Source organism: Elephas maximus, chromosome 15, assembly GCF_024166365.1.
Source record: "Elephas maximus indicus isolate mEleMax1 chromosome 15, mEleMax1 primary haplotype, whole genome shotgun sequence".
Taxonomy (NCBI): Eukaryota; Metazoa; Chordata; class Mammalia; order Proboscidea; family Elephantidae; genus Elephas; species Elephas maximus.
Window position 1 is genome coordinate 65,069,546 of NC_064833.1, and position 12,955 is coordinate 65,082,500.

A 12,955-nucleotide genomic window follows, 5' to 3' on the forward strand; every position below is an offset into this window, starting at 1 on the left:
AAAAGACAACCTACAAAATGGGAAAAAAAAACTTCAGGAATGACACATCTGATAAGGGTCTAATCTTTAAAACATATAGAAAACTTCAACTCAACAACAAAAAGACAAACAACCTAATTGAAAAACGGGCAAGGAACATGAATAGACACTTCACCAAGGAGGACATTCAAGAGATGAAGAAACACATGAAAAGATGCTCGTGGTCATTAGCCACCAAAAACAAACAAAGCCATTGCCATCGAGTCAATTTCGACTCATAGCCACTAGACTCAAAGCCACTAGAGAGACGAAAATCAAAACTACAATGACATACCATCTCACCCCTGCTAAAATGGCACTGACAAAAATAAATAAATAAAACAGAAAGCAACAAATTCTGGTGAGGATGTGGAAAGATTGGAACACTTATGCCACTGCTGGTGCAATTGTAATATGGTACAACCACTATGGAAAACAGTATGGCACTTCCTCAAAAAACTAGACATAGAACTACCTTATGATCCAGCAATCCCACTTCTAGGTATGTACCCTAGAGATCTAATAGAAGAGACACAAACAGACAAATGCACACCTATGTTCATTACAGCACTATTCACAATAGCATAAAGATGGAAACAACCCAAGTGCCCATCAATGGATAAATGACTAAACAAAATGTGGTACATACATACAATGGAATGCTACACAGCAATAGAGAATAATGATAAGTCCTTGAAACATCTTATAATGTGGATGTATGTAGAGGACATTATGCTGAGTGAAATAAGTCAATCACGAAAGGATAAATATTGTATGGTCTCACTTTTATAAAAAGACAAAAAACATATACATACAGAAACCAATGTTCATTGGTGGTTACCAGGGTGTGGGGAGAGGGGGAATCACTTTCTGGATAGTAGACACTTGTTACTTTTGGTGATGAGAAAGGTAATATTGAACGTGGGTGAAGTAGACACAGCTTAACCAAGGTAAGTGATGTCATTAAGAAGTACACAAGAAAAAAAAGGAAGTTTTTGGTAATGCTATGACATATATAATTTTGCAACAAACTAAAAATATGTGTAGTTACATATATATGTATGTATACATATATGCATGCACATATATATATATACATCTATATATACACACATATATCCACACGTGCATGTGTGTGTACGTATACATGTGCATATATAGAAGTATCTAGGGGAGCCCTGGTGTCTCAATGGTTAAGTGCTCAGGCTGCTAACCAAAAGTTCAGCAGTTTGGATCCACCAGCCATTCATTGGAAAACCTATGGGGCAGTTCTCCTCTGTCCTATTTGGTCACTTCAAGTTGAAATCAACTCAACGGCAATGGGTTTGGTTTAGTTTTTATATGTATATGTATACGTATACACATGTAAGCTTGGGCATGCACATATATTCGTATACATAATAAAACACATAGGGGGCACTTTTACAGATACTTAGATATAACCAAACCCCTCATGGTATTGGTTTTCTGTGTTTGAAGGCTTAGGACCGTAGTCTCACAGGACAACTTGGCCAATTGGAATAACATAGTTACTAAAGTTTATGTTCTAGTTTGGTGAGTAGTGCCTAGGGTCTTAAAAGCTTTTGAGCAGCCATCTAAGATACTACTATTGGTCTCTACTCATCTGGAGCAAAAGAGAAAGAAGGAAACCAAAGATTCAGAGAAAATACTAGTTTACAGGACTAATGGTCTACGTGAACAATGGCCTTATCTCCCCTGAGACCAGAAGAACTAGATGGTGCCCAGATACCACTACCAACCATTCTGATCAGAGCCACAATAGATGTATCATGGTAGAATGGGGGAAAAATACAGAACGGACATCAAATTCTTAAAAAGACCAAGCTTACTATACTGGTTGAGACTAGAGGACTCCTCAAAACTATCACCCTGAGATACTCTTTAACCCTTGAACTGAAACTCTCCCCTGGAGTAGTCTTTTAGCTAAATAACAGATTGGCTCATAAAATAAAGAATATCACCCATGAGTACTGCACTCCTTTAAAAAATCATCTATATGAGGCCAAATGGTCAACAATTACTCTACAGCAAAGATGAGAAGGTTAAGGGGGCAGGGAAATGAGATTACTGGAAATGAAATTACCAAATGGAAAAAATGAGCATACTGATACATTGTAAAAAACATAGTCAATGCCACTAAACAATTTGCATAGAAATTGTTAAATGGGAGCCGAATTTGCTGTGTAAACTTTCACCAAAAACACAATATTATTTTTAAAAAATTGTGGCATTTTAAAAGAACCTAAATGATTAAGTCAATTATCAATGTTTTCACTGCTGACAGAGTATCTAGCATCAGAAGAAGGGGTATTTTCGGTGAGATTGCTCTCAATATCCCATAAATCCTATACAGACAGTCAGTTGCTAACTCTGTCTATCAGTGAGGCTCTTCTTGCCACAGGACATGTGATCACAGACTAAAAATCAAAACTTTGAAAGCCTTCCTCTTAAACCAGAGTTAACTGATAGAGTTGAAACTATCAATAGCTCATTCGTTTCCACCTTTAGCTTGCATTCCACTAATTTTATCAACAGATATCCAGTGATAAATAATTCTTCAACCCCAGTATTCCTCTGCCACTACTCTTTAAAAAATATGTGACTTAAACAACAAGGAGAGGAATGTTTGGATCGAGTTGGGAGCCTCTGGTCATTTGTTAACTATAGCCGTTACTTCTAATAGGTTCAAGATGGGAGTTTCCTTATATAGGAAATATGTATCCCATGCTATCTAATATTTCCTATGAGGGAAAGGCTTCAGGAAAATCTGAATAAATAGAGTATGGTCTCAATGCATTTTTTATACTTACACATGCATATTTAATATACATATTATATTCACTACCATGAAACTCCTTTTCCTTAAAAAGAAGAAAAACAGAGTATCAAGGAAAGATTATAAAACCAAATGGAATAAAATGCTGTCACACATGGTAGTCATATGTAGCTGTTATTATCTGAAATAATAGAAATGGCCATTATAATAATTTATCTTCAAGCAGAACTCTGTTGTAAACTGAACTTACAGAGATTCTCCAAGAGTAATACTAAATTATCATCCTGGTTATATAAAAGGGTTGGTTGAATTTGTAATTTGATACATTTTTCTTCTCCATTTTCTAGGTAATGCATCAGCAGCAGCATCCCCATATATGATGGACAACATAGATTGTCCAGCTAACAGAAAAGCCCCATCCTGCTCTCAAATTCCCACCATAACTCTTGTTTTAAACTGATTGACAAAGTCTTTCTATAAAATTGGCAATAAAAGCAAGCCAAGATATACAAGTGACGCTGTTGTCTACTGATGACTCAAAGACAGTCACACTCAGCCCTTGGACCAGCCATTGTTGAAAACGAACACAGAAATGTATGATGGCTAGATATACGAATTCAACCCTTCGTTTTATTAATGCTGACATCTCACCATCAAATCTAACCCATAACTCTGGTAAGAGGAGTGACTTAGGAAACATCACCTTAGAAAATGCTTTATTCTCACAGCAGAACTTAGGAAGATGGATTATATCCTACCACATTCATGGGACTAACTTGGGGCAGTGGCTGACTGAACTAAGCTCACTTTATTCAGAGTGTGACAAAGCCTCCATAAACAGGGTCCTTTCAAAACCTGGCACATATTAAGTGCCCAATAAATGTTTCTATATTTATTGGATGTAAAAATTGCAGTAACATCTGGGCGTTCTGCAAACAGAGCTTTGGTCCAGGTACTTCTACAAATTCTGCTCTCCTCCTAGCTTACGAATCTGTGAAGACGTTTCCTAATGGGTTCCAGGTGTCTGTGCCTATTAGTGTTCTCCATTTTTTGAATAAATCATATCATCCTAAGGTCTTCTGAAATATACTTATAGTTCAGACAAAAGTGCCTTTTAAGGCTCGAATTATCTGAATAATGAACTAATCTCCACATCTAATTGAACTCAGCCTGAGCATAGGCTCAGACTCAAAGCAAACTTGGTAAAGCATTTCCAGTAGAACTCAGGCAGGCCAGATGTTCTGGAAGCAGAGCCACGGTCATCAGGCACATACCAGCTCCTCCTCACTCCACCCTGGGCCAAGACTTTTCAGCAGCATGAGGCCTGGTTAACATATGACTCTGGCTGCATTGCTCTGTGTCATCCCACCACCTCTTTGAGCATTTCTGCAATTTTAAACAAGCACCATTGACAGGGACAATTAAATTGAAGCCAAAAGAACAAGTGGGGAGCGCATATTAATTATCAGCTAACACTTTTGTCTGCATTACCCAAATGACCTCAGGCTAGGCAACACATAAGCAATTTACTACTTTTGGTTAAACCACGCATACACTTCATAAGTGATAGAATGAACACAAGTTACACGAAAAAAGTAACGTAAATCATAAAGTACTAGTCATGTCAAACTGTCAACTGCATTCCTGGTGTGCTGTGTGGGGGGGGGTCATGTGTGTTTGTGGGGTGTGGTGTCTCTGTTTGGAAGGAGACAGATGAAGAAGTCCTTAGGGAGAAGCACTGGGAGCTCCTCTCACTCCCTTCCCTCCCCAAAGGCCATTCCTGACAAAACCGCCCTGCGCTCTCCTACTCTCTCTACCCTCCACACCTTAGAATCCATCCAGGTTCATCTGGTTCTTTAAGAGAAATAAATAAATACACCTGGGGAAAGATTTGAAAGCCATCTACGCCTTTGGATGTGCTACACTGCTTTTATAAAAAGGCTCTTTTCCCTTTCATTAAAGGAAGGCTAGTTTTCTCTGGTGGGTTTGATGGGTAGTTTTCCAATATGGAGTATGGCCATGAAAAGGAGATCTAGGTGGCATAAAACAGCAAGGATTTCAGAAAAATAGAGAAGACCGTGATGATAGAGTGTGCCTGACAGGTACTGAGGTAGTAGCACTGGCTTAGGAAAGACATGTAGGAAATAAAACAGGAGGCTTCCAAGACAAACTTAACTTTCTTGAAATTTTGTCTGGATTTGGTGCCAATTTTACACGCTAAAAATCTTTTTATCTATTCTGTCATGGTTGTAATAATTTGCTAATGTATGGTATAAAGCTTTATCTCTAGGGATAGAGAGAGAGAGAGATAGGAAGGCAGAGTTCTTGGGTCATTTTTTTCCTTGGGGACTATAAAGAGGGTTCTCAGCTCATAATGTAATATAATACTCACCATGTAAATGCAGTAAGAAAGTCCATATTTGTGCTGAAGTAGCCCTGGTATGGACCCCTGGTGGTGCAATGGTTAAAAGCTGGGCTGCTAACAAAAAGGTCAGTAGTTTGAATCTACCAGCTGCTCCTTGGAAACCCTATGTGCAGTTCTATTCTGTCCCACAGGGTCACTATGAATCGGAACCAACTCAACAGCACACAACGACAACAACAACAACAAGCATGGTATAATATATGGCTGTGCTTCAGCAAATGTCAAGCTTAGAAACAAGTAGACATAGTAGATACCAACCCAATAGGCTGGCCAATCACATCACGATCTGCAAACACCAGTGATCTGTTAGTTGCTATTACCTAACCAACTTGTCTCTATTTGATCTGTGTATTTATAACTGTTATGCATGCACGTGTTTTTTTTCAACACCTGCCTTGCCTTCTTGGAAACCCTGTGATGGCATAGTGGTTAAGTGCTACGGCTGCTAACCAAAGGGTCGGCAGTTCGAATCCGCCAGGTGCTCCTTGGAAACTCTATGGGGCAGTTCTACCCTGTCCTACAGGGTCGCTATAAGTCAGAACTGACTCGATGGCACTGGGTTTGGTTTTTTGGTTTGTCCTTGTCTTTTTATATGAGAATAAATAGAATAATCTGAGTTGCGATTACTTTTTTTAAACAAATCCTACAACTGCAATTAAATTTCACACTGCATTTCAACCTTGAAATGAACACAAATCTGAAACTAATACAGAAAGTGCAAAAATTTCCATATTCAGGTTAATGTTTAACAACAGGAAAGAATAACTTTGTTTATCTCCAAAAACAGCTTTCTTCATCTAAACAAATGACTAGAATCAGAATAAGAAAAACCTGTATTGGTTTCTTAGCTACACACACATATTCCAATTTCCTTTTGCACAATGGCTTTTATGCAAATGTATTCCAGTCTCCTGACCTCTTCTACCATCGCGCAGGGACAATGACAGTTCAATAATTGAAATGGTACATATCTGGTATATTTGATTTTAAATTGCATATTTGGACTCAGGCCTATTGAAATGAAAATACTTGTGACTCTTTATTAATTCCAAACTGATCAGGTTATTATTTCCTACTAGTCAAAAAAAAAAAGTAGGTAAAGCTAACTATTCCATTTTTTCTTTCCTTTCCCCACGCTTTTCCCAACACGCCTGCTTGCATTCTCCTCTGCATGCCTCCCTCAAACCTTGATTTTAGTTCTTAACCCTGATTCTTTCATCCATAATATGGATAATGAGAAAACCCCAAAAATGGTCCTTGGGGGAATGTTGTACTAGAAATTACCTGGGACTAGGTCCCACGTGTGTGCCTTTGCTTACCATGGAGACAAGCGATTCATTCACTCTTCTCAGCCAATTTGAAATCCAAATATGAAAACAGCATTCTGGAACTCAGACAGACTATTCTGTTTCACTACTAGCAGATGCGGGAAGAAAAAAAGCCAGTATAATTAAGTTTTTGACTTTGAACTAGCAAAGCTGCGAACACCTCATTTAAAAATACCTATAATATCATAAGAACAGCGGAAGTACAGGTGCTGTAAGGGTATTCACATGTCCTGCATAGGGTGATGGTCAGCCCAATCAGCTGACGAGAAGGTCTTGGCTATATTGAGCCAAGAATAAACTAAACTATAAACTCAGCCGAAGTGTTTCTCAATGTAAATGTGTGGTAGGAAAGGGTTCTCACTCTCTCTTTTCTTGGGACTCTTTTAGAAAAAGTTGGGGATCATTTAAGGGCTAGACAAAGATTCAATGTATTTTTTCAAATGAGGGTTGGAAGTAAAGGAGTTTCTTTTATACATTCCTCAGATTATTCATTAGTCTATTATTCATCCTTTATTATGTGAACAGCAATTGACTAAAATCTGTAGAGGGTGCAAAGGCGTGGAAATAGAAGAATATAATCAAATCTAATAAACTGGTTAGCTGACAAACACTGTTTGGCCTTAAAGATAAACATAGAAAACTTTAACTTCTAAGGCTGATTGCAGCTAGCTCTGCATTTAGTATGTATCAATCTCACTTTAAATACACATTCACACATTAAAAGGGAATATTAAGGGCAATCTGCAGTTTCATTTTATTGTTTTAATTTCCTAGAGTAATGTTGCTTCCTCATTACAATTTCTGGAGGAAAAATGAAAATTCAGTAGTGCTTGGTACTTCAAAGTTTCAGAGAATTTCGCTTTAAGAAATGAGTAAGATTTTCTTAAAACACACACAAAAAATTCCTTAAAAAAAAAACTAAGGAAAATAACACTGCCAAAAATGAATACAGCTTTGTTTGTTTTTGCAGTCATCGTTAGCAATAGACATAAAGGTATGCTTTTTTTTGGAGTCCATATGGAAAGATCATCAACACATTCTGCCTCTGGGTTCTTTGCCAAAATACCATAACCCACCAGCCTTCTACCTTAAACATGAAAGGAAAGGTGTTGTGCTGGTCGAATAAAGAAATAATTTTTACTAGCATACGTCTAATGTTAAAGCTGCCTAAATCCTGCCAAATACATTAAAACAACATCTGTAAAACAGATTTTCATTAAATTGATCAGTTTAAAGTTAAGCAGCTAGGCAGATGATGCTTTTAAGCTGACCCTTAACCTTTAACCTTTAACCTCCTTAAACACGAATAAGGACTCACGCTCATTTTAGGTAATACTGCTTCAGTTTGACGATGTCAGAGGTAAAGCAGTCTATTCAAATCAAATTGACATATCACCACAGTTAGAGTGTTATGAATCAATATGTTGTCAATAACGAGAAAAGCTGTTTTCTTGCAGCTCTGTGTTCATCTTACAGCCGCGACTTGTCAGTTTCCCTTAAAGCCTAAATAATTCATGATGCAAAATGATGCAAATTAAACCTCTAATGAAAATGAATTTTATATAAGAGATTATCATCTAGTCATTAACTCAGAAACTATTTTAACTCTAATTTTAATATTTTAGCCATATTACAAGCCATCATTTTTCCAGGCACAAGCCCATTTGTTAAGTTCTCATTTAAAAGCAATTAATGTTACTTATGAACCAATTTTATTTTGCCAACACAAGGAGACCAAGCTTGCTAACATCCTCATTACTACACTTTAAAATCCTCTAGGTCTGACTCACACCAGTTCTGTAAATCACTTTAGAAGGGGCATCCTCAGCATGCTGCTATGCTCTGGAGTATTTCCCTAGTTACTACCGGGAAAAAAAAGAATGCTCCTTGAAGGATAATGCAAAAGAATATAGCTTAATGGTCATACTACGTTTTAAGAGCTCTAATATTTACCTCTTCAGTCTTCTTTTCAGTCAAGGCAAATTTGGTCAAAGTAATTTTTTGTTTCTTTGTGACCACATTTAAATGCAACACTACAAGGAGAGTGAGCATTTAAGATACCAGCAAATAAAGAAGAGTGTGGGCAAACACATTTTTATATGATTTCTTTTAAAACTCTTTTAAAGGAAAAGTGCACCCTTTGATACTAGAATCTAAAGCTCTCTCTGCTTTAAATACTCTTTATAGTAATCAAGCTTTTCGTGGCTTCCCGTTGTTACGCCTGCAAAGACAATATCCAATTCTCCCTTCCAAAGAAGTTTTAAGAGTAAGTATAAAAAAAAAAGTATAGCACCTAGCAAATTGCTCTGTATGTAGGCAGGTGGCCAATGCATCTATGGAATAAATGGATACAATTCACACACACACACACACACACACTTAAATAATCATCAAACAATTAGATTAAATAACCTTTCCTGAGAAAATAAACAATAACACTCTACCTTTCTTTGGGCTCCCAAAGGAGATTAATAAAATAGAAGAATTTGTACATTTATATCTTCTATTCAAAACATGGTAATTTAAAGTGTTAGAGGAGCTGCGTGAATATAAACATAGCTCATGAATATTCTATATAGCTCCCAGGGTCTAGATCTATTATTTATACAAACTTAATGTTTGCTTTTTGTTTTATTTTTTTCCCTCCTAGGTATTCTAAAAGTTTTAATAGGTCAGGTATCAACAGAAAAAAGTAGGCGATCGAATAGTTGTCAGCTGTGGCTGCAAAATCATGAATTATAATACAATTAATCCTTTCTATTATATTTTCAATACTATCAACTTAGAGGCCTTCCATCTTACATTAGGACCTATACTCCCCTCAAACTGTGTAACCCAAATCTAATGCTTTCATTATTGATCCAGAAAGCACCAATATCACAGGAACAATTTTACAAATTCTCACACCAAGAGTCTCTAGGATTTTATGCCCAGTACATCAATCCAGAATTTGAACTTTAAGAAACAACCCAAACAAACAGAACTAGACCAACCCAAATAAATAATTCCTGCACCTACTCTAGAGAGCCACATCCGTTCTTTTCTCATTGTGTGCTTATAATTTCAAATAGCATCAGAAAAGCCATAGGTATTATAATCACTGGTTGACTCCTGATAGTATAGTTATCACTGATTTCTAGTATGAATCAATAGATAACACTTGCAAAATGGATTTTGTAATCATATTTAGAGCTTGTTACAATGACTAATGGTTTGCAATATTTTCTGAATTTTAATGTTCTCTAGACAAAGAACTTTTTAATAAGTTACCAAGTTATTCATCATAGATACGCATGTGGTAGATTTCTACATGACCCAAGACAATCAAGCCAATCCAGTAAACAAGCTGCAGAAAATAAATGACCCAGTAATTAGGTTTAGAAAAAGTCCAGACAAGTTAGGTAATAAACAGTGCCCATCACTTGCACAGATCCATTACATCTGCATAATTTTTTCCCAGTAAAGATAAAAATAGAGCTGCTATTTTATGAACGTGCCTATCTACTCACGCCCTCCAACATTTTGGGAAAAAAGCAGAACATTACTAGCTAAAAAAAAAAAAAAAAAGAGACATGAAGATACCAACAGAGTTTACTTTTAAAGACTTTCTGCTGACGCTTAGGGCGAGTGTGTTTACTCAGTGTCACAGAAAACACACAGAAAAAAAAAAATCCTCATGTTTTGATTGTCTTTGTCACAAATAAAAGATGATGCATTCAAAAGGTAGGACACTGTTTTTGCCCACTGCTCCCTGTAACCATTAACACTTAGCCAAGAGTGGTACTAAACCCACTGCCAAAAAACCCACTGCCGTTGAGTCGATTCCGACTCATAGAGTGGTACTAGCTTTAAAAATTCAATAAAGAGGCTTAAAAAGTATCCTTTCATATATGAAAATACCCAGAAAAGTTCTTTTATTATAGAAAACTAGTGAAGCAATGGTTGTTACTGAAATAGGTGTAAATATGGCATTTAAATAAATCCCCCAATTCCATCTGTATCAATATACTTTTAGCCCTTCCATTTTTTCCTTCACCGCTCCCCCCTCCCCCGTCCTTAACTTGCAGATTTGTGCTCCAAGCTCTGAAACAGTTAATCCCCTTCTCCACTGTGTGCCAAAGCATACGGATGTCACAGCTTACCTTATAGAGCTTCAGGGCCGCCTCGTGCCTGTGATTGGTGGTATGCAAGCGTAATTTATCCACACTGTTGGTGTAGTAGTCACAGGCGTTGCATTTTAGGTGAACGGGGTTGCCAATGGCGATACACTTCAGCCTCCACTCATTGCTTTTGCCCCCTTCTTTAATGTGAGCCACCAGTTGATATTTCTGCATATGTTTATCAGTCTTGCAGTGGAGCTGGAAGTTGGCTTTGAGCTGAGTGTTGTAGTTACAGAGCTTGCACTGGTAGATATCTCCAATTACAGCCCTCCATTCCTCTTCGGGGAGAGAGCGCTCACTGCTCACATGCACACTTAGGGCCTCCAGGCTGTCAGAGGTGAATTTGTTGCAAACAGCACACTGGAATAGCTTCAGCGCTGGGTCACTGATATAAGGTGACAGCTCTCCTGCAGTAAGGAGGGACAGGTCATCACCCATTAGCTGACCACTGGCAAGCCGGATTTCAGGCGGCAGCTCATTATTTACTACAGGAAAAAAAAAAATTAAAAGGAAAAATAGAGACTAGAAAACACGGCATACACAAAGGGGTCTGTAAAATAAAGTCTTGACAAGGAAAGCGCTTTCTCTGGAGCTTATGCTCTAAAAAGCTGTAACAGGATTGAATCAGGATCAATTACAATCATCCCTTTCAACTTCTAAATTCCCTCATCAGATAGCTTTAATTACTCCTACTGGGCATGATGTCATGCTGAAATTTCTATTTTCGAGGGCAAGAAAGTTGATCAATACCATAACAAAACAGTCATGTGCTTGCAATTTAAGAGCCTAGATAAACTTACCTAAGCACTAATTGTTATTTTGTAATTTGTCTTAAAGCTTGATGAGATTTGGCTAATACTGTACATGTGCCTATAATCCACCGCCAAATGCCTGGCATAAGGTAAACTATTATCTTTAGTTTAATTATCTGCAATCGCCGGCATGAAAATATTTGTTTAACAAATATAATTAGAAAATAAGACCATGCCATTCTGAAATACCTCAAGTATATTTTAAGGAACCGTCACCTACATGGAAGCTACAAGCCTCCTAAGGTATGGCTAGTGACTGCAGATAACCGATGCAAATTAGCAGCTGTTGTTCAAAGTATTGAATGAAGTCAAAGTTTGCTAACTTCTCTTATGCTGCCATGGATCCCTGAACTATTTCTTCCCTGAAGTTCCTTTAGGTCTGAAGCAGAAGCAAAAATGCTCTGATTATTCAGCTTAAAGAGAAACTCCTTTCGAGTAAACCATCCTCACCATCTTCACTGGGTGTATCACACCAAATCAGAATGGGACTAGAAACTAACAGCAGGGCAGAAAAGCAGTAAATACTAACCGAGTCCCGGTGCCAAAGCGGCCGCTGTGGCGGGGTCCAGCTGGAAGGGATTGATCATTAGCTGAGGGTCGGCAGGGTTTTCCAGCTTCATGCCGGTCAGGCCTATGTTCTGGGCCAGGTAGTACTGGTAAAGCTCTGCCTCCGCGGGGGCGAGGCCCAAGTGCAGGTTATGCTGGATCTGCTTCATGTTCTGCTGCAAAAGCATCATATTATGCATGTGCTTTTCACTGGTCATATGGATGCGCAGGTTCCTTGCCACGTTCGTTTCGTAATCACAAACCTCACAGCGCCAGGTGGGTTTCTGTTTGGGTTTGGATGGAGAAGGTGTTCCACAGCCGCTGAGGCTGGGATTGGGGGCTGGGGCAGAGGGGCCAAATACCTGCTCACCACTGCCGTTCTGGAGATTCTGAACGTTGTTCAGGTGCTTGTCTGACTGCATATGAATACTGAGGTTGCCTTTGGTAGTGGTAGAGTAGTTACAAACCTCGCAACGGAAGGGTTTATAGCCACACGTGTAGCTCTCACCCCGCGCAAGCCTGGGGTGAGGCTGTCCAGTCTTACAATAAACACAAGAGCCGCCTGGCTCCGGGTGTTTCTCCTTCATATGGGCCTCCAGGGTCTGCTGATATTTGTAATGCCAGTTACATTTGGGACATTTGAGGGTTTTGCATGAGTTCCTTGAATGCATCATAGTCATGTGACCACCCAGAGACCTCGAAGACCCCAAAACTGTGTCGCACTTTGGACACTCGATGCCACTGCCCGGTGAGCCGTCTCCTGCAGGCCCGGGTGTGCCGGGAGTACTCGGGGTGAAGCCATGCTGGTGAGGAGTAGCTGAACCGTCTTCGTCTCCTCGGGCTGTTTCATTTGGGTGAGCAGCTGTGGC

The 12,955-nt window shown here is 38.6% G+C and overlaps 1 protein-coding gene across 3 annotated transcripts in view; it reads right to left on the reverse strand.

The window, feature by feature from the left end:
- The window catches only part of ZFHX4 (zinc finger homeobox 4), a 196,498-nt gene that overhangs the window by 158,662 nt on the left and 24,881 nt on the right, over positions 1-12,955 (reverse strand). For all 3 annotated transcript variants that reach the window (XM_049853915.1, XM_049853913.1, XM_049853914.1), the window contains exons 2-3: positions 12,070-12,955; positions 10,711-11,213 (exon numbers count right to left, since the gene is read on the reverse strand). The exon at positions 12,070-12,955 is cut by the window's right edge and continues 1,750 nt beyond it. In XM_049853915.1, coding sequence (XP_049709872.1) covers positions 10,711-11,213; positions 12,070-12,955 — 1,389 coding nt within the window. The remainder of the gene's footprint in view (positions 1-10,710; positions 11,214-12,069) is intronic.